This window comes from Desmodus rotundus, chromosome 9, assembly GCF_022682495.2.
Source record: "Desmodus rotundus isolate HL8 chromosome 9, HLdesRot8A.1, whole genome shotgun sequence".
Classification (NCBI taxonomy): Eukaryota; Metazoa; Chordata; class Mammalia; order Chiroptera; family Phyllostomidae; genus Desmodus; species Desmodus rotundus.
The window spans coordinates 81,922,878-81,946,048 of record NC_071395.1 but is presented as its reverse complement, the minus strand read 5'-3'; the positions used below and the strand labels follow the sequence as shown (position 1 = coordinate 81,946,048).

At 47.9% G+C, this 23,171-nt stretch overlaps 1 protein-coding gene across 1 annotated transcript; it reads right to left on the bottom strand.

Annotated features, from left to right (window-relative positions):
* Positions 1 to 17,292: 17,292 nt before the first annotated feature.
* LOC112308677 (transmembrane protein 98-like) lies at positions 17,293 to 22,688 on the bottom strand. The gene is made up of 3 exons (XM_024564986.4): positions 22,571 to 22,688; positions 19,342 to 19,401; positions 17,293 to 18,142 (listed from the first exon to the last, which is right to left on the bottom strand). Exons 1-3 carry the CDS (start codon positions 22,627 to 22,629, stop codon positions 17,935 to 17,937), a joined length of 327 nt encoding a protein of 108 aa, XP_024420754.3. The 5' UTR covers positions 22,630 to 22,688; the 3' UTR covers positions 17,293 to 17,934.
* Between the last annotated feature and the right edge of the window lie 483 nt (positions 22,689 to 23,171).

The window sequence follows — 23,171 nt, the reverse complement described above, 5'->3', positions numbered from 1 at the left end:
GACATTCATCTGCCACTGATAGTGATGGTGGCTGTCACATCCAGATAAAGAAACCAGCATTTTCCCTGTGCCCACTCCTCGGAGGCTGGAACATGGGGTGGAGGGCACAGGCGTGTCCCAGGCGGCCCACGGGCGGTCTCCCCCTGCCTCAGTGTGTTGGAAGCTCAGCAGCAGCAGCCCTGGCTCCCTCTGACCTAGAGCTCAGCGCCGCAGGTGCCTTGGGAGGGACTGAATGTGAAGAGGAAGGTGGGCAGAGGCCCAGGGTCACTGTGGGTGTGGTGGCAAGAACAGCGGGGAGGTGATGTCTGAGAGGCTGAGCCCTGAGTTCATTATAGATCCTTCTGGAAAGGCCTCAGAGAACCCTGCAAGGTACTGAACTGCTGACTGAGGCATGGCTGGTGACACCCAGGGAGAAGAGGGGCTATGAGGTTGACCAACCCTCCCTGTTCACCTGCCATCTCCAAATGCCCCTGGTCACACCAGAATGGTGGCTGAGCATCCACAGTTGGTGAGGCAGGCCAGTTTCCTTCCCCTGCTGGTCGGTATCAGGACACTGCCATCCCCACTGTGTCCGTCGCCAGCTTTTGGTCCTGCAGCCCAGTGGAGCTCTTGAGTTCATGTCAAGGTGATGATAGATCTTGAGGGCTGCTCACACAGTGGACAGTGATGAGGGACCAGCTTCTTGCTGCAGTTGGGGGTTGGAGGGGGGTCAGCGACTAATGGATTCATTCTCATCCAGTCATAGGTAGGGAGATGCTCACCTCTCTTTAACATTAAAGCAAACGTGTGCCTGCCACGTGCCGTGCCTTATCTAATTTCGACCCTAGGGCAATAACTGTGAGGGAGGTACCATTTTTATCCCCATCTTACAGATCAGGAAACAGGCTCAGAGGAGATGTTTGCACCCAGGCCAGTATAATCCTGTGTGTGCTCTTAGTCACTGAGAGGTGGCTGTTTGGGTCACCTGCAGTCTTCTCTCTCACTTGGCCAGATTCTCGTGACCCACCATCGCTGTATGATTTGTAGCCTCTACTTCAACTTCATGTTGGACTTCCATTGCCTGCGACCACCTGATGGCTCCACTGAGTGTCATTTGCCCAGAAGCAGGTGGAATGAGGTCTTTGGAATCACAGGGAGGGTTGCCAAAAGGCCTTGGAGGCTCTAGGCTGCATAGCCTCAGGGTCCCTCAAGTGGTGCTGAGCAGGGGTCAGGCCTGGACCAAACGTCCTGGGGAGCTGGGCTGGGTGGTTGACCAGGAGCAGGTGGAGATGCAAGCCGTGCCCTGAATGCTGGGGTGAGCTGAGTGTGCTCTAAGGTGGACTGAGCTTGATATTGTTTGGTGCCCACCTGTCACTTGGTGTTGGGCTTCTTTAATTTGGATGTAATTCCGTTTGAAAGGAAGCCATGACGTCTGAATTACACTAAAGACAAGTGGCCTGTAATTGTGGTGTTAGCCAAATGAGCCACTTCCTTAGAGTCACGGTGCGGAGAGCAGCTTCAAGGAGGCTGGACGTCCAAATTTTCCATACCAAGGTCATTATCAGAATGTGTTTTTGTTTTTAAACAAAAAGCATCATTGCAGTTCTGCTCAGAAATGTGTGAGATGTCCACAGTGGTGCATGTCTGAGGCACAGCAGCAGCCAGAGGACTTCCTGCGTGCATATCCTAGGGCCGTGGGCTCAGTGGTGGCTCATTGCTTAAGAACCAGGCCACAGGGATATTTGCAAAGTGAGGCTACACGTGCTTTCTCTGTCTGCTGGTATCCTTAGCCCTCCAACTCACCACACACATAAAACAGTTTTGTGAAACCACAGCCCCCAGATTCTCCGTTCATGGCCATTTTCTGCTCCTTCATTCATTTTGCCATCTGTGGGGACTCACTAATGCACAAGCTGGAGCAGGTATCAGTGGTTTAAAAAATTATGTGAGAAGAAAACTCAAAATTTGTCAAATCCTGTCTGTCCTTTCCCTCCCTCCTGTGAGTGGAATACGGCAGAGTCATGAGGTCAGGCTAGGAGAAGCAGCGCTGGCTGCTCCTGTGGTGCTGTGGTGGGTTCTCCTGGAGGAGAGTTAATGCTCTCGGCTCCAGGGTGGCTCTGCCAGCATCCGTGCGCCCCTCGGGGCCCACAGACAGGCTCTGGGGCTCCGGGACCCTCCTCAAATTGTGTGCAATTTTATGTATATGTATGTGACCATGTGCATTGTTTTCTGGGGAGAAAGTTCATAGTTGTCACCTTATTTTTAGTCCAAACTAGATCAAGAATCAATGTTTTGCAGGAAGAAATACGAAAAGATAGAAAGTATGTACCTTAACTCATTTGATGTCATAATAACTCTGAACACTAGACACTTTCATATGGTTAACAGAGTTTTTAAGGAGCCAAATATTTGCTCAGACACCTGACAGACACCATTCTCAACTTAGACTCATAGACTATTAGTGTGGGGATGCACCAAAGAGATTTTCTGTCCTTTTCCCACCCCCTGGCCTTTTACAGGGGAGGAAACAGGCCCAGAGAAATGGACTAAATTATCCAAAGTTATATGGTCAATTTCCCACTGAAACTGATTAGAAATAGAGTTTTTTACTCTCTGTCCAAAGCCTTTGCCATCCCATTGTTCCTACAAAGCCTATGAATGTAACTTCGATTCATCTTTCCTGGTCACTGTTTACCTGTCAGTATTCCCTGCTCAGGAGATTGATTCCTTGAGGGCAGGTGCCCGGTACATAATAGGCAGATGATCAATAGGAGTGGAATGAATGGCAAACCTGTGTTCTTCCTGTGTCTCCCCTTCCTTCATGGCCCTGCTGCCTTCCCAGCTATGCCCGGAAGCTTGATCTGTGCAGCTTCAGGTCTGCCTGGCTATGCCTGGATCTGGGCTGGTGACACGCCCCTGTAGAAGCAAATTCCCTGGCCTCTTGAGGCTCCCTTGATCCCCTCTAACAGGGGAGCACATTCACTGGCACTTTCTGGAGGCCCTTACCTCTGCCCTGATTTCAGTTCTCACAATCAAAACAAAATCTCTGAGGTGAGTCCCAAATAAGATACACCCAAAGAGGCCCACACCAGGACACAACTTAATTAAAATGGTAAAGGTTAGCGCTGGCCCAGTGTCTCAGTTGGTTGGAGCATTGTCTCGTACACCAAATTGCAGGTTCGATCCAGGGCACATGCCTAGATGCAGGTTCGATCCCCAGTTGGGGTGCATAAGGGAGGCAACCCATCGGCAACCAGTCAACATTTCTCTCTCACATCTATGTTCCTCTCCCTCGCACCCCACTCCCCATCTCTAAAATCAATAAACATATCCTCAGGTGAGGATTTTTTTAAGTGGTAAAGGTTAAAGACAGAGAGAATGTTAAAAGCAACAACAGAAAGACATTTAGTTACCTACAAGAAACTCCGAGTTGATTTCTCAACACAAACATTTAGGCCAGCAGGGATTGGCCTGAAATATTCAAAGTGATGAAAAGCAAGGACCTACAACCAAGACTACTTTACCCAGCAAAGCTGTCATTTAAAATTAAAGGAGAAATAAAGAGATCGTCAGAGAAGTAAAAGCTAAAAAAAAAGTTCATTATTCCCAAACAGTATTTTGAGAAATGTTAAAGGGTCTTCTTTAAGAACAACAAGGAAAAGCAGGGGAACATAGTTATAAAGAATAAAATGGCAATAAATGAGTACCTATCAATAATCAGTATAAATGTAAATGGCTTAAATGCTCCAATCAAAAGACAGATGGTAGCTGAATGGATAAGAAAACAGGACCCATGAATATGCTGCCTCCGAGAGACCCACCTCAGACTGAAAGACACACACCAACTAAAAGTAAAAGGAAAAAGTTTTTCATGCAAATGGAAATGAAAAGAAAAAGATGAGATAGTAATATTTATATCAAACTAAATAGACTTTAAAACAAAGGCTATACTAAGAAAAAGAACACTACATAATGATAAAGGGAACAAGAGGAAATAACCCTTGTAGACATGTATTCACCCAACATAAGATCACCTAAATACATAAAGCGAATCTTGACGGACATAAAGGGAGAGATGGACAGCAATGCAGGCATCGCTGGGGACTTTAGCACCTTATCCACATCAACGGACAGATCTTCCAGACAAAACCAACACGGAGACAGTGGCCTTAAATGCCACACTAGATCGGATGGATGTAATCAATACCTTCAGAGCATTTCAGCCCAAATCAACAAAAAATACATTCTTTTCAAGGGTACAAGGAACATTTTTCTAGGGTAGGTATGTTTAGACACAAAACTAGTCTCAATAAACAAGACTGAAATCATATCAAGCATCTTCTCTGACTATAATGGTATGAAATCAATTACAAGAACACTGAAAAATACACAGACATGAAGGCTAAATAACATATACAATGAATGGGTTAAGAGTGAGATTAAGAGAGAAATCACAAGATACCTTAAAAAAAAAAAAAAGGAAATGAGAACACAACAACCCCGAATCTATGAGACACAGTGCAAGCAGTCTTAAGAGGGAAATTCATAGCAATTGCAGACTATATTTAATTGAGGATTCAATTTCTTTAATAGATTAAAACTATTGATATTTTTTAATTATTGTGTTAGTTTTGGTAAATTGTGTTTTTCAAGATATTTTTCCACTCCATTTTAGGTATCAAATTTATTGTTAAAGAGTTGTGCAAAATATGCTTTATTATATGTTTAATTTAATTTCATACATCCTAAATGTGTGATGACAAACACTTTTCATCTCTAATAGCAATTATTATTTCCTTGCCCTTAAGCCATTATCAGTCTTGCTAGGGGTTAACAAAATTTTATTGAAGTATTCAAAGGTGCAGCTTGTATTGGTCAGGCAGGGTTCCCCAGATAAACAGAGCCAATAGAAATTAACTCGCATGTTTATGGAGACTGAGAAGTCCCAAAGTCTTCCACCAGCATTCTGGAGACTAAAAATTGATGGTATACAATAGTTCCTGTCTGAGTCCAAAAGCCTCCGAAGCAGGACAGCTGATAATGTAATTCCAGTCTGGGTCCGTGCCGAAGGCACGACGTCCCAGCTCGGAAGGCAGGCAGAGACAGAAGGCCCGCTCTGCCTGCTCAGCCGCTGTGCTGGCTCCGAGCCTTTACCACGCGAAGGAGCTGAGCGCTTTTCCGCCAGTTGTCAGGCCGTTGCCGGCCCAGGAGGAGAGCCCGGGGGTCTGCGCCGACTTCGACTTTGCAAGACGATTGGGCGCCAAGCAGCCCTTTGCGGACGGCGTGCTCGGCGCGGACAGGAACGTGGGCGCGCGAGGGGCCCACTCGCACAGTGAGCTGCACTGCACCTGCGCCAACGACACGGCTGCTACTCGCGGACTCACACCTGCTCACTGCCTAAGAAGCCCGTGCACTGGAGGCCCAGGTGCCGCCAGGGGTCGCCCGGCGTGAGCGCGAGCGTCGGGCGTGGGGAGCACGACGGCGCCCTGCTGGAGTTCGCGGGGGAGCTGGCTTCAGCTCGGAGCCCACGCCGCGTTCCCAGGCCCTTGGCCCCCGAGGCTGACGGAGGGGCAGCCCCTTAGGGCGCTGGCCGCTGCTCACCAGGCCCCTTGCTCCCTCTCGCTTCTTGGGCCTGAGGTCCCAGGCCTGGTGCGGTGAATTATCTCAGCCCTTGGCCTCCAGCTTCCCTCCTACCCGCCAGAGAGCTGGGTGCCCGGCTCACAGCGTTGCACGTGGAGACGAGAGCTGGGTGGAGCATGCGAGAGCCACCTGGACAAAGACTGCAAATCCCTGCTCTGTGCTGTGAAGACAAGAGGTAGGGATGGCAGGCAATATTTATTTTACTCGGTTTCTGGCTTGGACGATCCGTTGGTGGGACAGGTGGACAATGACTCTGTAACCGGGTTTTACAGCGAGGGAGGGGAGGCCTTTGTTAAAGGGGAAGGTCGGGTGGGTGGAGGACATCCTCTGTCCCTTATTGGGAGACTTAGGGCTGTTCTGGTGATTTGAGCACCTCCAGAGAGTCTTAAGGACTGTGCACGTGGGGAACCAGGGGGAGCCTGTGGGTTTCCAAAGGGCGATGTTCCTTCCTAAGCCAGGAGACTAAAGTGCAGCTGGCAAAGCTTTGAAAATGACCGTCAACTGTAGATATTTATTTCCTTCTATTGTATGGCCTGAAGAAACGGGTGGAGGAGCAAAAGCCAGAAACCAGATCTGTGTGTGTGTTGGGGCATGGGGTGGGGGGCGGAGTGTGGCGGGTTGCAGTGTATTCAGGTCCAGAGGAATTCTGAAGCCTTATTCTCGTGAGTCACCCACCGCTCCTCACTCCACTTGAGCACAAAGATGCACCGGGTGCTCATCACATGGGTCCATTTTAATCTCAGCCTTTTCTGAGTTCTTTGGTGCTCACCCCTGGCCCTGAAGGTGGCACGCTCAGAGATCCGTGCAGGTCCTAGGCTCCAGCCTTCAACCCCCTGAGCTGCCACTTCTCCCAGAGCAAGTGGACACTGAGGCCCTGCCCTTCTGAGCCCTTTGCTCATTTAGTTTTAATAACCAAGTGTAAAGTGACTGAGGTTGGTGGCAGGATCCTTTTTCACATCCCACAATCAGGGCCTTATGATCTCTGCAGGTCCCTTTAACTCTGTTTCTGTCATTATTCTACACGAGAAACAGGCAGTGTTTCTGCTTAGATTCCCGTTTCACAGAGCAAGCAGTCTGCTCAGTGGTGGTTCACTTCTGGGGTTGTAGACCTGATCCCATGGCTCAGTGACAAACCGACAGCCCAACTATGCAAGTCCCACACTTGGCCTGCACCTCACCCTCCAGGCTAAGCACTTGGGAACGACTGGACAGGCAGCCGAGTCTTGGCTTATGTAAGACACCCCCCCCCAACCCTCAATGCCTCTTTGGCCAGTGTGAGTGGAGCCAGATAACAGATTTTGAAGCAAGTAGGCCCTTTTAGACCTGGTTCCTTCTGTTTCAGTGTAGACATGGTCTTGGGGCCTGAGAGCCAGCAGCCGGCTGCTGGGGGCTGGGAGTAGGAAGCACAGTAGTCAGTGGGTGGGAAAAGGGCCTGGATGGTGGTGGTAAGAAGTAACCTGGCTGGGAGAAGGGGTATGGTGGGATGGTAAGGAAAACAGGGGCCTGTTCCCTGGTCTCTCTCCTCTCTCTGTGGGACAGCAGCCTCAGAAAGGGCCAAGAGCAAGGTGGGCTGGCCCTGAATGACTGGGGTCTGGCTTTGTCCTGTCCCTCCTGGCACGCATACAGAACTTTGAAGCAAGATAGTAAGATGCTAGGAAAAGTCCTTGGCAAGTGGAATGGGGAAACTGACACAAGATAATTAAACAAGGCCAAACAATTTGAACAATTTGTAGACAGCTAGTGAATCAATCGCAAGAACTTATCTTCCCTGACCAAGGACACTTGAGAGCAAACGGTTTATACCTCTCCTCCCTAACCAGAGAATACACAGCTTAAATCATGTTGGCCAGGGAAATAGGTAACAGAGACCCAACTAGTGCCATTTGTGCCCACCAAAACCAAGGACGGATGAAATCAGGGGAACAAAAAAATACCCGATTAGAGCCAGACAGACCCAAAATAAAAGTAAAGCAGTGAAGCTGGCCGGAGAATGATCCCGAACTCCCCTATATGCTCATTTTATTATTTTACTTTGATTTTTAAATTAAAAATATATTTTGTTGTTTATGCTCTTCTAGTTGTCCCAATTTTTCCCCCTTTGCCCCTCTCCATCCAGCGCCCTGCCCTCCCCCCACTCCCTCAGGCAATCCCCACACCAATGTCCGTGTCTGTGGGTCATGTGTATACGAGTCTGGCTAATCCCTTCACTTTCTTTCAACTAGTCTGTCTGCTCCATGTTCCTATGCCTCTGGTTCTATTTTGCTTGTTAGTTTATTTTGTTCATTAGATTCTACAGATAAGTGAGATCATATGGTATGCCTTTCACCGACTGGCTTATTTCACTTAGCATAACATTCTCTAGGTCCCTCCTCCATGCTGTCACAAAAGGCAAGAATGCCTTCTTTCCTACCCCTGTGTAGTATTCCAGTGTGTGAATGTACCACAGCTTTTTTCATCCACTCACCTGCTGATGGGCACTTGGGCTCTGTCCAGATCTTGGCTATTGTAAATAATGCTGCTGTGAACATAGGGGTGCAGAAGTTCTTTTGAATTGGTGTTCCAGAATTATTAGGGTATATTCCCAGAAGTGGAATCGCTGGGTTAAAAGGCAGTTCCATTTTTAATTTTGGGGGAAAACCTCATACTGTTTTCCACAGTGGCTGTACCAGTCTGCATTCCCACCAACAGTACGCTAGGGTTCCCTTTTTTCCACATCCTCACCAGCACTGGTTTGACTTATTCATGGTAGCCATTCTGCGGGTGTGAGGTGATATTTCATTGCATCTTTGTAATGATTAGTGATGTTGAGCATTTTTTATATGTCTATGGGCCCTCTGTATGTCCTCCTTGGAGAAGTGGCTATTCAGGTCATTTGCCCATTTTTAAATTGGATTGTTTGTCTTCCTAGTGTTGAGTCATATAAAACCTTTATACATTTTGGAAATTAAACCCTTATCAGATGTATCATTGGCAAATATGTTCTCCCATATTGTAGATTCTTTTTTCATTTTGATGGTGGTTTCTTTAGCTGTGCAAAAGCTTTTCAATTTGAGGTAATCCCATTTTCCTATTTTTTCCTTTGTTTCCCTGTGCTAGGAAATAAATTGGCAAAAGATACTGCTGCATGAGATAATATGAAATTTTACTGCCTATGTTTTCCTTTAGGATTTTTATGGTATCATGACTTACATTTAAGTCTTTTATCCATTTTGAGTTTGTTCTGGTGTATGGTGTAAGTTGGTGGTCTGGTTCCATTGTTTTGCATGTATCAGTCTAGTTTTCCCAACACCGTTTATTGAAGAGACTGCCTTCAGTCCATTGTATACTCTCGCCTCCTTTGTCAAATGTTAATTGACCATAAAGGCGTGGGTTTATTTCTGGGCTCTCTGTTCTGTTCCATTGATCTATATGCCTGTTTTTATGCCACTACATGCTCATTTTAATATATCAGCATTTTTTTAGATGCATCTGGAAAGCTGATGAATATTCTGCTGAAACCTCCCCTGAGACTTCCCCTAAGATACCCACCAGCAGAACAGAGATAAAAGCCCTCAAGACAAAGGATGCTAGCACCAACCCTCTCTGGAGCATGCAAACTTGCCTTTCTGCCCTCTCAGGCATGCATCTTACTTTTCTCTCCTAAACTCTAAGGGGTCCTCATGAGACTTGCAACCAAGGGGGCAGTGGCCAGCAGCAGTTCATCTCAGGCTAATCCCCTGAACCTGTCTCCAAGGTGCCTTTTCTCTGACTTTTCAGTGAGTTAACAGCAGCCCCAATATAGCTCATTCCTGTCACTGTGATTTTTACTTCCCAGTGAGCTAACAGCAGCCCGCCTTGGCTCACCTTTCCTATTAACGTTTCTGGGGAGCCAAAGCAGAGCACCACCTAGGCTCTCTCCTGTTGCTTCTTCTATCATAAGCCCTTCCTTTGTTTCATTGGCCCCAACTTTAGTAAATTTACTCTTAAAATCACTTAGACTTGTGTTGTGAAATCTTTCCTGCGTGGACTCAAGAACTGACACACTACTGGCCAATTCAAGGCAGACCCTCTCCAGCCCAGTCCCTTTGCAGTGACGCCTTCAGTGTGCTTCCTTGGCCAGCTGCTTCTGCCCTGCTGAGAATGTAGGCAGGAGGACCTGTCTTTAATGAACTAGAGAAACAAGGAAGGAAGGAAGGAAGGAAGGAAGGGAGGGAGGGAGGGAGGAAAGGAGGAAGTTGGGGGGAGGGAAGAAGAAGAGGAAGAAAGGAAAGAAACCACTGGTTTGCTATAAAACTTTAGAGCCTGAAAACCATGAACAATATTCAGTGGCAGGGAAAAATGATCACAATATAATTTTATAAAAATTAAGGCGCAGCCCTGGCTGGATTGCTCAGTTGGTTGGAGCTTCGTCTCATACACCGAAAGGCTGAATGTTTGATTCCTGGCCAGAGCACATACCTGGGTGGCAGGTTCGACCCCCGGGGCAGGTGCATGCAAGAGGCAATCAGTTAATGTTTCTCTCTCACATAGATGTTTTTCTCTCTCTCTCCCTTCCTCTCTCTCTAAAATCAATAAATGTATCCTCAGGTGAGGATTAAAAGAAAGGACAGCTCTGAAACTCGAGTACCGTGGAAAGAAGCTGGCCTCAGCTGGTTGGGGTTACAGATCTGATCAGCAAGACTGTTTCTTGTTGATTTTAAGCCTTATTTGATAAATGGAGTTTCTGAGTGTTTCTTAAGGGTTGATAAGTATTAAGTTTGCCTGAAACTCTTTGAGTCAAGGACCTGAGGAAGTTGGGTCTGGTGAAAGGCACAGGATTTGGAATGGGGAAACCAGAGAATTCTCTTCCGTACCTGGGGCCTGTTTGTACTGAGCATCAGTCGTCTCTGTAAACTCCTCTCCCAGGGCTGTTGTAGGAGTTAAATGAAATTAAGAAGCTTGAAGAGTTATGTCAGGGTGAATCGGTACTTAGGGGGAGAGGCAGACTTTGCAGGGTTTGGAGTTTCCTAAAAGGCAGAGTCACCTTTTCTGCTAAACTCCACGGGTGCTCAAGTTCTCTCCTCACTCCCTTCAGCCCAGGTCTCCTTGAAGGCACACCTCCCTTTGGTTTGGTTCTGGGTGTCAGTGGAGAGTGTTCCAAGGACCGGGAGTGGAACCAGCCCCGTAGGATGGTAGACTGGGGCCTGGGCCACCCGGGGAGTGATTCAACCCTGGCTCAGCAGTCAGGAGACCCAAAGCCCCACTCCCGTTCCACCAGCAAGTTCTCAGTCAGGAGCTGGCAGATTCCTGCCTCGGAGCCGGTTTCCTGTCTCTGTGAGGCATCCGTGGAGCCAACCACAGGGAGGGTCCTTTGCCTGCCTTTGATGAAAGGTGTGCCCTGAATTGTGGCCTGAACCTCAGAGTCCCAGTCCTATTTTGTGAATTGGCCAGTGGCTCTTCTCCTGAATTCCTCTGCGCTGTTGTCATGCTGTGGCTTTTCTGACAACTTCTTTCAGGCAACAGTTACTGGTCTCTTATCTGACCCTGCTCTGACCTCTCAGCCTCAGTTTACTGCAGCTTTTTAGTAGACCTACATTTGACCAGAGCACCCCCTTGCTGATAAGCCTTCCCCCCTCTACTGAGTACTCGATTATTTTCAGTTAATTAGTTAAGGAGTCCTTGGTGGGCCCAGGTTATGATTCAGATTGTTGAGGTCTAAGCCCTTGTGGGCCTGGCCTTGTGGGGGCTGCCTGAGGGAAGGGCAGTTTTGGAGCTCCTGCTCTGTGTAGAAGGGCAGGACTGAGGGAAGGCCTTGTGCTGCAGGGATTGCCGAAGGGGGTCAGAGCCCAGTGATGCTCAACTTGTGGCCTGTCTCATTTTGCCATATGGATCACTGTATAATTTTAGGATAAATGATTAGAAACCGACCTCCCTGTTGCTGCTCCTCAAAAGGGCTGTTTATTATTAATATTTAATGATTTTAACGCATCATTTTTTTACATCCTTTTTGTCTTGAAACAGGTTATTCTGAGTTTTAAGAATATATGTTTTCCTGCATTACACTTGGAAACACTACTCTTATTAAAATAAACATCTTTATTTGCCCTGGTTGATTCTCAAGGTTGGGGTGTGGAGGCCGATGGGGATGGTGGGAAGATTGCTCATCACTGGAGCATCCGACACCCTCATTTCATGAATGGGAGGGTGAAGATACCCAGAGGGAGAGCAGATTGCTCCAGGGCTCACTCCAGTCAGAGTCAGGGCAGGGACCACATCGAGCTTTCTACAACATAACTTCCTATTAATACACTCATCTCGTAATCAACCAAACTACCTAAGAGGAGCCCTCTGGCATTGCTCATGGGCCCAGGGCACAAACTGAGGGACAGTTATCCTGGGGACCATGTGGGGCTTCCTGTGATGAGTGTAAGAGAACTCACACTGGGTTCTGTGGGTGTCCAACCCTCTGAATGCCTGAGTCTCCAGCTGTGAGATGAGGATGCATATGGACATTCTAGAAGGGCTGGCTTTCCTGCTGTGTTCCCTCTGGCACCTTCCCATCTGAGGGCTGTTCTCTCCAGGCTGAGATCAGGGACCCCAGCAGAGTTCTCCCAAGGTGCTGGGGAGTTGGGAGGAAAGACTTTCTTTACTTAGCATCCAAAAATTATTCCCTCCCAAACTGCAAGGGAAGAGCTGAGCTCCAAGTTGATGGTGATCAATGGACCTGGGGGTGGTTTTGTCCCCCAGGGAACACTTAGCAAGGTCTGAAGACATTTTTGATGGCCACAAGTGGGCAGAGGAATGCTACTGGCAGTTAGTGAGTAGAAGTCAGGTTGCTGCTAAACCTCCTACAATGCACAGCACAGGCCCCTAAGACAAATAATTATTGTGCCTAAAACCAATAGTGCTGTTGTCAAAACACCCTGTATACAGCACAGACCGGTGTGGGTCTGCTTCCCTCTCTGCTCCCACTTTCTGTGGTGCTGGACCAGCCTCTCACCTCTGGACGGCGTTCAGTTTCCTGACCTGAAAGAAGAGACGTTGTGGTTTGGTTTGATGACTATGTGGCCGTTCCTAACACTCTCATCCTCTAGCTATGCTTCCTTAGTCCACCCACCTGCTGATTTTTCTTAGGGTATCTTAAGTCTCCATAAACAAAAAAGAGAGTACTCTTCTCTCCTCCAAGCTCCAATGAGATCAGATCAATGACATGGGCACACAGGATCATGTGCTAAATGGGAGGCAAATATCAAGTCTCTCCTTCTCCTATGCTACGTTCCAGACTTCAAACCACAGGCTTGCCTATAATCTGTGTTGGAGAATTCAGAGCAAAGACAAGGATGTAAGTGGGACTTCTAACTCCCAAATCTAGATATTAGAACATACCCCTCACACACAGCCAAAGCTTGCCTGCAGAGATGCTATCACAAAGCTGGCCAACACAGGAAGCTCAGCTCCACTATACAGACAAGGACGCAAACCTTCGAGAAGGTAGCCAAACTCGGACCAAATGTGCTCCACGCTCAGACAGTAAGAGGAGAGGTCCCTGAGGAGGGTTGAAGTCAGAGAGGAAGTGGCTGGCCTGGTTCCTGATTCTGAGCAACAGTAGCCCTTCCCACTCGTAAAAGGTGACCCAGTGAATATTAGCCTTTGTCCAGCCAGTCTAGACACTTGTCTTCCTGAACAGGAGCAAAGAGGGGGATGGCGAGAGATACTACACATACTCTAACATGCCTTCATCACAGGAAGAGAAAGTTTAAATGGAATTTCAAAAGAAAGGTACGAAAGAGAAATTTTGCCTCGTTCCCAACAACACAGGTCTCCTGTTTTTAGTCCTATCTTAAGCAGTAAGAAACCCCCACCCTTGAACATGGGCACATGTACACATACACACACACCACCCAGTCCAACCTGTGCAGGAAGCACAAGGTTAAAGTTGAGTGAAATAATGGAGTTTGGCCTCATGGCTGAACTTCTCATCCAAGTAGAACACAGATGCTAGACTAAAGGCATGTCCAAAACCAGTGTCCAAACACTGGAAAGAAATTGCATACCCTGTGTCCAGTGTGCAGGGGAAGTTGTTGCTGAAATCTTGTTCCCAGAGACCCTGTGGCTGATACCCTACACATAAATAGAACCATGGTGATGGTTCCATTCTTCTGCCATTCTGGAACATTAACCCAACAGACCAGCAGGCCAGGGTCTCAGGCTCACACCAAGAGGGCCTTTATGATCACTTCCGGAGAGCAGGACCCAGAGCTCACCCTTCCACTGGCCCACTGCCCAACTGTCAGGGTGGAGCACTGGGCAAGCAGTGAACTGGGAAGTGCTTGGCATGTACTGTCCTCCCAGTTCTTTCCTCACTAGCTGCATGAGCTTGGACAATTTGTTCTCCTTCTTAGGTCTCAATTTCCTCCTTGCTGAGTCTCATTTTCCTAATTTCAAAACAGGTATATTTTAAGGAGCCCATGGGCCCCAGCACGGTGGGTGTGGGATGTGTTCTCCTGGGCAAGGATTTCACCAGGTCAGGAGGAAATTACCAGTTCACCAACAATGGGGGTCAAGGGAAAAGAAGTCTGGTTCGCTCTTCATAAGCCAAATGAGGCTTATCTGGAAAGACAATGTGAGGAAACCTCTCACAGGAGACAATCAAGCCAAAAGTTGTAAGGAGCAAAACCCCACTTGCAGGAGTAAATGAAGAGCAGAGAGAGACGTGGTAAAGTTGGGGGATTGATGCAGAAATCACTAAAAACCATTCAAAGAACCAAAGTGAGAAGCCTGAGACTTCCAGTCAAGATGGTGGCATAGGTAAATGCAGTACTCAGATCCTCCCACAACTACATCAGAATTACAACTAAGCTACAGAACAACCATCTTTCAGAACCTTCAGAAATCTAACCAAATGGATGTCCTACAATTAAGGATTTAAAGAAGAAGCCACAATGAGACTGGTAGGAGGGGTGGAGATGTACAACAGGCTTGTCCCACACCCACATGTGGCCAATAAAAATCGGGAAGGTTATCTTGGCTGCAGAGGTGCTCCCTGAGGAATTAGGGGTCTGAACTCAACGCCAGGTACTCCAGCCCATGGTTCCAATGCCAGGAAAAGAAGTCCCCATAAATTCTGTTTATAAAACCCAGCAGGGATTATGACTGAGTGGGACAGAGGGTTTCTAAAGTCCCAGGCATTCCTCTTAAAAAGGCCAGTGCGTGAACTTACCTAGACTCACTCCCTGTGAACTCCAGCCCTGGGGCAGTACCTTGAAAGGAACCTGAGACATATGGGAAGGATGTGAACTGTCTGGCATCAAGGCAAGAGCTGTGGGGGTGAGGGAGGACAGCTTTCTGCCACACAAAACTGCTGGCAGAGGCCCTTATTCCTTTTCTGACACACCACCACTTACTCACCCATAGCGGCAGCAGGTAGGTGCCGTATGTAAGTCTCCATATCCCTGGCTATCACTGTTCACCCTACCCTGGTGATTCCCTGAGACCCAGCCTCACCCAACTTGTAGGCCCATTCAAGCCGTTTCCAGTGTCTTTCCTATACCAATGGCCTGTCTTGGCTCATGCTTCACACTTTCCTTAAGTCTCCCAAATAAGCAGCATCTGGCCATGGTGTGCCCTGTACCACTTGCTAAGTGGCCCCAGGCTCAGCACTATCAGCAGCCAGCCTTTGTTCACAGGTTGGCCTCCCCTGGGAACCTCCAAGCCCAGCACAAGTAGAAGGAATCTGCAGATTGCTTTGTAGCTCATGCCAGATGGCCCTGGGCAGAACAGACAGCAGCTGACCTTGGCCTGAACCTCCCGGAAGGCCCCAGAGTCAGTGATCCAGTAGACAGCTTCAGGCCACATCAAAGCACCATCTAACCACCCCCACACCAACACATTCAAGGGGTGGACTCAGCAGGCACCAGAGTCCTGCCGAAGTAAGTCCTGTTCCGATCGGTGGGCCTCTGCATAGCTGATCCTCCACACTGGTCAGTGGTCACAGCCTGCCCTTGCAGCCAATCAGTCTGAAGGTAAATCCCTCCCACTGACATGCCAATAGCAGTCAAGGCTCAACTACAAGACAAAGGTGTACACAGCCCACAGTGTGTTTGTGTGTGGGGGGGTGCACCTGGAATACCCATCTTGGATGATAAGGGAGGCTTTGCCACTGGCCCCTGCAGAACACCTACAACATAAGGCCACCCTACCAAGCCCAGAAGGCATAGCAACTCTACCTGATACACAGAAACAAACATAGGGATGTGGCCAAAAGGAGGACACAAAGAAATATGTCCCAAATGGAAGAAGAGAACTTCAGAAAAAAGAATTAAACAAAAAGGAGACAAGCAATCTACTAGATGGAGAGTTCAAAACACTGGTCATCATAAAGATGCACAATGGACTTAGGGGAAGAGTCCATGAACTTAGAACTTCAACAGCATAAAAAACAACATGGACACCATAAAAAAAGACTAGTCAGAAATGAAGGATAAAATAACTGAAATGAGGAACACTTTACAGTGAATCAACAGTAGAGTAGATGCAGCTGAGAATCAAATCAGCAAGGTGGAATATAAGGTAGCAAAAAAATACCCAATCAGAACAGAAAAAAGAAAAAAGAATCCAAAAAAAAAGAAGTTAATGTAAAGAGCCTCTGGGACAACTTCAAGTGTACCAATATTCACATCGTGGGGGCACCAGAAGAAGAGAAAGAGGAAGAAATTGAAACCCATTTGAAAAAATAATGACAGAAAACTTTCCTAAACTGAAGAATGAAATAAACATACAAAGAAAGTGCAGAATCTCAAACGAGATGAAACCAAAGAGGCCTGCCCAAAACACACCATAATTAAAATGCAAAAGGTTAAAGACAAAGAGAGAACCTTAAAAGTAGCCAGAGAAAAGCAGTTACCTACAAGGGAACTCCCATGATACTGTCAGCTGATTTCTAAACAGAAACTTTACAGGCCAGAAGAGATTGGGAACAAATATTCAAAGTGATAAAAAGCAAGGGCGTACAGCCAACATTACTCTACCCAGCAAAGCTATCATTTAGAGTATAAGGACATATAAAGAGCTTCCCAGACAAGAAAAAGCTAAAGGAGTTCATCACCACCAAACCAGTATTACATGAAAGGTTAGAGTTTTCTTTAAGAAGAAGAAAAAAGATCAAAATTATGAATAATAAAATGGCAATAAATACATATTTATCAACAGTTGAATCTAAAAAAAATAAATGAACAAACAGAACAGATACAGACTCATACATACAGACACCATTTAGCTGGTTGCCATATGGGAGAGGGGGTGGGGTGGTGAAGAAGGTAAAGGGATTAAGAAGTACCATGGTAGGTACTAGAATAGCCAAGGGATGTAAAGTATGGCGTAGGGAATGTAGACAGTAATATTCTAATAATTATGTATGGCGCCAGGTGGGTACGAGATTTGTGGGGATGACCACTTAGTGAGTTACATAATGTCTAATCACTGTGGTGTACACCTGAAACTAATACTGTATGCCAACTGTGATTGAAAAATAAGAAAATGGAAAAACTACTCTATGGAGGTATCTTCAACTCCACCTGAAGTCGGGAATCCTTTAAATATTTTCAGTCACGTGCACACGCCATTCCGAGGACTCCTAGGCTCTCCCCTCCCACCCTCAGTCCTCAGACAAATGTGCCCCACACCCATTTGAATGGGTCTCAGTAACCACACACTTGAGAGAAGCCTAAGTATACATTTACTATCCACCTAGAGGTAGCTGGGGAAAATTTCGGGCACAATGAAGAAAAGGGAATACCCAGCTCTGCAGTGCTCACCTTCAAACCCGCACCTGTGAAGGGGAGGAGGGACTCAGACACCTCAGGGACCAGGCAGATAGTACAAATAAATGAGACAGGCCTGGTGACACAGCACAAGTCTTGTCCAAACAGGCAACTCCTACTTAGTTCCAACTGATGGTCCTCTTTGGAAAACGCAGAGCAGAGTTGTCTCCCCTTCTGACTGTTGGAGAAAGCCAGAAAGGCTGATTGTCACGTGAAACCTCTTGATTCTCAGCGGCCCAATTTTCCTAAAAGCACTCAGCAAGTGACAAGTGAAGATTAGAGTCCACAGTCTCCGAAGGTCTGGCGCACAGAGAGAGGGTGACGTCTCCCCGAACCGTGGTGTTAGACTGCCACTCTCCAGCCAGCACGGCGACTGCAACACAGGCGCCCACTCACGGGGCTCTCCTGCTCTGCTCTGCACAGGGCGCGGCTCCCAAGCCCTGCACAACAACCACATACAGAAAAGGGGAAGGCTCGGCTGGGCCACCCACAGACAGCGGCAGGCTGGCCCCTGTGGCCAGCTGCTGGCCAGCAGGCACTAAATGGAAGACTGCTCCTGCAGGAAGCCCTCCGGGCCTGGGAGGCCCTTATCTGGCTCAGAAGCCAGGGCTGCTTCTCGAAGGACTTCCAAGTGCTCCTCGGCAGCTGACAGTGACTGGTCAACCCAATCCAGGCCCCCGCTCAGGTGGCAGGCATTCCTGGTCACCAGCACCAGATGACTGACAGACAGGAGCAGGGCAGTGGTCCTAGAAGAAAACAAACAGAATCAGATGCCCTAGGAAAGAAGGGACTTTGTACCAAAGCCCAAATGGTCGGAAGTCTAAAGTCTGTTCCCCAAACTGGAGTCCTTTCCCCAGGAGGTTGGCGAGTGTGGAATTTAAAGGTGCTACCATGTTCAAACAAATTTGGGAATGGCTAATGTCAACAAGGTGAACTGAAGCCCTTCCCAGAGCCTCCAATGTGCACGATAACTCCACAGGGAGAACATCACATGCTGTGTCCCGTCAGCTTATTTCAGACTCTGGCACCCACTTTCTACTGCATGGCCATTCACAGCTTCCAGGAGAGGGTTTTATGGGACAATCTGGATCTAGTCAGCTGGATGAGCACATACCCCTACTTATTCATTCTGAATCAATGGGGCAGGCCCAGGGCAGGTTTACCCTACTCTAAAAGAAAAACATATATAGAAAACCCGTTTGAGGGGGAGTAGTTTTAGCTGTATGGCAGCATTCACTATAGAATGCCCGTCACGCGGTGAGCGTGCAGAATGCTTTGGGACTGTATCACAGATCACAGCCCCCGGACACGGCTGTGCCGCTGTGAGACTGGGGCAGGGAAACCAGCAGCAGCACTGGGACCCTCTGCCCAGCTGGCGGTCATTACACAGCAGGTGTATGACACAGTCAGTCACAGAAACCCGGGAGACAGAGAATCTGGTCTGTAAGATGGGCTTACATGTGGTTCAGAAAGACAGCAACTTCAGGTGCTAAGTATGCGCTGTGGACCAGGGAGGATCACAATGAGGGCTTCCTGGGCACTCTGTTCTCATTGCCCTGCCCCCCACACACCCCACTGACCCACTGGGCGGCACTCACAGCTCAGGCGTGTGTCTTCCGGGGTCCACAGAGCAGAGAGCACAAGGTGGGGACATGGGAGGGAGGGGAGGTGCTGACAGGGTGTAGTGGGGCCGGATGGGTAATCATAAAACTTGAAAATCTAATCTGGCTCTTCCTTCTCCAGGGCTTCAGGACGAGGACTGGCCTCTACCCCAGCCAGGCTCGGCTCACTGCTTGGCTGACCATTCACACTGCACTGAACCCAAGGCCCAGGACAGCCCAGGAGTCCAGCCAACAGCCTTCTTCTCAACCACCCGAACAGCCAAGCTCACAGATCTGATCAGCCGGTGAGGCCCCAGCAGGGAGAAGAGAAGGACCACTCTCACCGTGCGTCCAGCAGTTTCGGGTCCAGCGGAGGGTACATTGATTTCACCACGTCGTCCACTCTGAGGGGAGGCAAAGGGTGTTCAGTATTTCACTCTCCTTGTCTCCTTTACCCCTCCTTCCTTTCTACCTTTCTGTAGCCCAGTTCTTCGTTTTTGATTTTGAAGCCCACATCTTCTGTGGTTTTTTTCTCTAACTGCTTCTGTATTCTTCAACACAGACTTTGGAAGACTTCAGGTTCAGTTTAGAGAACATTTGGTTCCTGGTTTGGTTTTAGTTCTAATAGATGGAAAAGTATGTGTTTGAACATCTGGGATGATGTTGAAGATACACTATTAATTGAAAAGAAAAACTGTCAAAACCATTTTTAAAGTTTGATTGATAGCATTTGTGTACAAAGTAAATGAAAAATAGCTATGAAATGCAGAGGAGAGAAGTCTGGAGAAGCACTCTTCAATAGCAGTCAGCTCCGCGAATTGGGGGGGGCAGAGTTAGGGGATACTTCACTTTCTACATAATCCGATTCTGCAGTGTTTTACTTTTTACAGGTATTTATGTTTTTATGTTTTAGAGAAACCATGATTAAAAGTCCTATGTAACACTAAAAAAACCCAAGTTTAATTTGGGTGCAAACTGTCTCATTATATGTTTTAATCATATAGTATAGTTTATGGTTAATTTTTTAAAAATCTAGTTCAGAAAGGAACAAACTATTCATTCTGATTTGCATAGCACAAGGTCTTGCTTCAAAGTTTTGCTCTCAGACCACTTGATAATCAGGAAGAAAAAATAATAATGTATTTTCTTATTTCTAAACTTTCTTGTCTCAGGGCTGAGGGGTTGATGAGAAAGTGCAGAAATGTAGACACATGGTCGCTCTCGGCCTCTGCTTTGCTGGCCCCTTCTCCACAGTGGCCAGGGCTAGAACCACTTCCCTTGAAGCTAACATGCTACCAACGCACCATGCGGAATAAATGGAGCAAGAAAAACAATGGGACAGAATATGCCAGAAGTAAAAAGAAGTGTGAGGACAAAAAGACAAAGCAAGGATTGAGTTATGGTAGGGAACATTCTGGAAGTAGCCTGAGTGCTCTGCAGGAAGGGCCAGTGAGCACCAGGTCAAGTCCGCACCCACAGTCTAGCCCCACTGCTAATCCTCATTACCCAGGACTTCACTCATCCTCAGAAATCTCGGTGTCTTTCCTCCCCAACCCCTCCTGGCAATGCTGCCTTATAACATGGTATCATGAATTTGGCCCCTGGGTGGCTCCTAGGAGTGACAGGAGGCATGAAGAAGGTCCAGCCAGAATGAACAATGCAGCGTCTCTGCTAACAGTGAGTGGCCAGAGGACAGTCTGGTGCTTGCCCAGAGCCTGTGTTGGAGGGTCTTTCAGGTCAGGGTACAACCTACTCTAATATAAGCCATGCTGTTATGTTGGTGATTAACTAATTATTGATGAGAAAGGGGAGCAAAGGGAGTTAGACACTGAGTTTAATAAAATGGGGAGCATGCACCTGTTTGCACCATCAGGAAGCTATAGCTTCATGCCCCAGGGGGTTTCAGCATTGCTCTGCCAAGGGGATGAACACTGCTTTCCCCCTCTGGTACTGGATAGTTGGTGTGCACTACAGGAGATGCTTGACCAAAGAGACCGTTACTGTACCTAGGGGGTAGACCTATAAAAAGCTTGTAAAAACTTGGGAAGTTGTTTTTGGGGTTTTTTTTTTTTTTTGAAAAATCACGTGATCTTTTTCAAGCCTAAGGTAATATACTCCTAGGGAAATAAGTAGGGTACTCTCGCTTTCTCTCACCTTCTTGCCCAATGAACTGCAATTGTATCGTGCACTCACCTGTTTTCTCCATGGCCATGTGGCCCTAGCAGCTGCATGGCCCATGACCGAAGGGACTTTACACGCTGGCCCCAGGAGGGAGCCTGAATGCGGCAGCACAGGAATGGACTACAGCTGGAAACACACTCTAAGCTAGCCAGATGCTTGACTGGACTGGATTTTGATATGGGGCATAAACTCTGGGCAGTGGTCTTCATCCTGGCCCTACTGAAGACAAGACTGGACCTTTTACATGATGAGGTGGACAGAGATGGGACATTGGGAAGTCAGGACAGGAACCCCCTTATTTTTACATCATCGGTAAAGTTCACTACCACCAAGCCCCGTCCTGTTGTATGGGTCTCAGGAAATTCTTTTCCTTGCAATACCACAAGAACTCATTTTCTACCGATAACAATGTTACCACACCCAACCAAGGAGAGCTTCACAGAAAGTCAAGAACTATACTGTGCTCAGTCCCCCCACCCCACCTTCTCAACTCACTGAAGTCCTTGGACAGAGTTCAAGTTCACCAACTCTTTCATATTCCCCAAGAAGGCTGGTTCCTTGTCATTCACCCAAGGCATGGCAACCAGGAAAGCAAGGGACCCTGGAGCTCAGGGGGTGCCACCATTCCCAGTGATGAGGCCCTGTGGCTGATTGAGAAATCATCCTGGACAGACAAAACACCACTTAGGCACATCCACATACCAGCCACCAGATGGCAGCACAAACCTAGCACAGCCCTGCCCTCTAAGAAAGGGGCTTTATTTTTCTTCACCAAATTGAGCCCACAACGGGGTGTAGCTGTTGACTGCAATCTTCTGGTTGCCTCCCACATGGGATTTTGCTGATGCCTGGAATTTGGGAGATCTGAGTGATGTATGGCTTCACCTCCTACCCAGTCCTGGAGACTGCTGGCTGGGCCATGGACCGGGCAGTGGGTGACAGCCACCCCCCACTTAGTCTCCAGAATGGATATGGGTGGGGGACAGGACACAGCCAGGAGGTCATTGCAGGTGGGGGTGTGGGCCCCTGTGGGAAATGTGCTTTCTGGCCCAGAGCCCAGAAGAAAGGAGTGGCAACAGGGAGGAAAGCAGCCCCAGCTGGTACGGACTGAGAAAGAGGGAGCAGCCACAGCGGGATCTGTGGAGTGGAAGTCAGCACTGGTCAGATGCTGCAGTTTCCCAAAAAGCCTACTGGAGGTGGGGCAGCTGTGTGCAAACATCTCAGCTTGAGAGTCTCAACACCTAAACCCTCCTGGATGCTCTGTGAGTGATTAGGACATAAATAACTGAGGTGCCTGTGTGGGCTCCTGGAAGAGCCAGGCCCTGCCACCACCTCCGCTTCCGGCCCCCCTTTCCCCGCAGACTGTGGGCACTTAAGGCCCTGACCGCTCACCTGGGGCTGATCCGCTTGGCCACCACGACAATGTCACTGACACTGGCTGAATTCTTCATCTTGGCCCCCTAGCCCATTGTCATGGCAACAAGCTTTTCTGTCAAAGTGTGACAGATCTAAGACAGCAAGGAGGAGAGAGGTGATGAGGGGCTGACCTAGCTCCCAAACGGTTTCTGCCACCCCCACAGAGATAAATATGACCCCCACCTTGGGTCTGTACCTGTAGCTGGGCCCCCTAACCCAATGGGCAAATTGAAATGCAAAGTACACAGGCGTGAGGTGGGAGAGGCAAACGCTGAGAACCTGGCTGGGTGAGGAGGGTGGGGTGGAAACCTCTCAGATCGGGGTCAGGGAATGTGGACTGGTGCAGCTGCTGTGGAAACCAGTATGGCATTTCCTCAAAAAATTAAAAATGGAACTGCCTTATGACCCAGTGATTCCGCTTCTGGGAATTTAACAAAAGAAACCCAAAACACCAATTCAAAACAATATATGCACCACTCTGTTCATCGCAGCTTTATTTACAATAGCCAAGATTTGGAAGCAGCCCAAGTGCCCATCAGTAGATGAGTGGATAAAAAAACTGTGGTACATTTACACA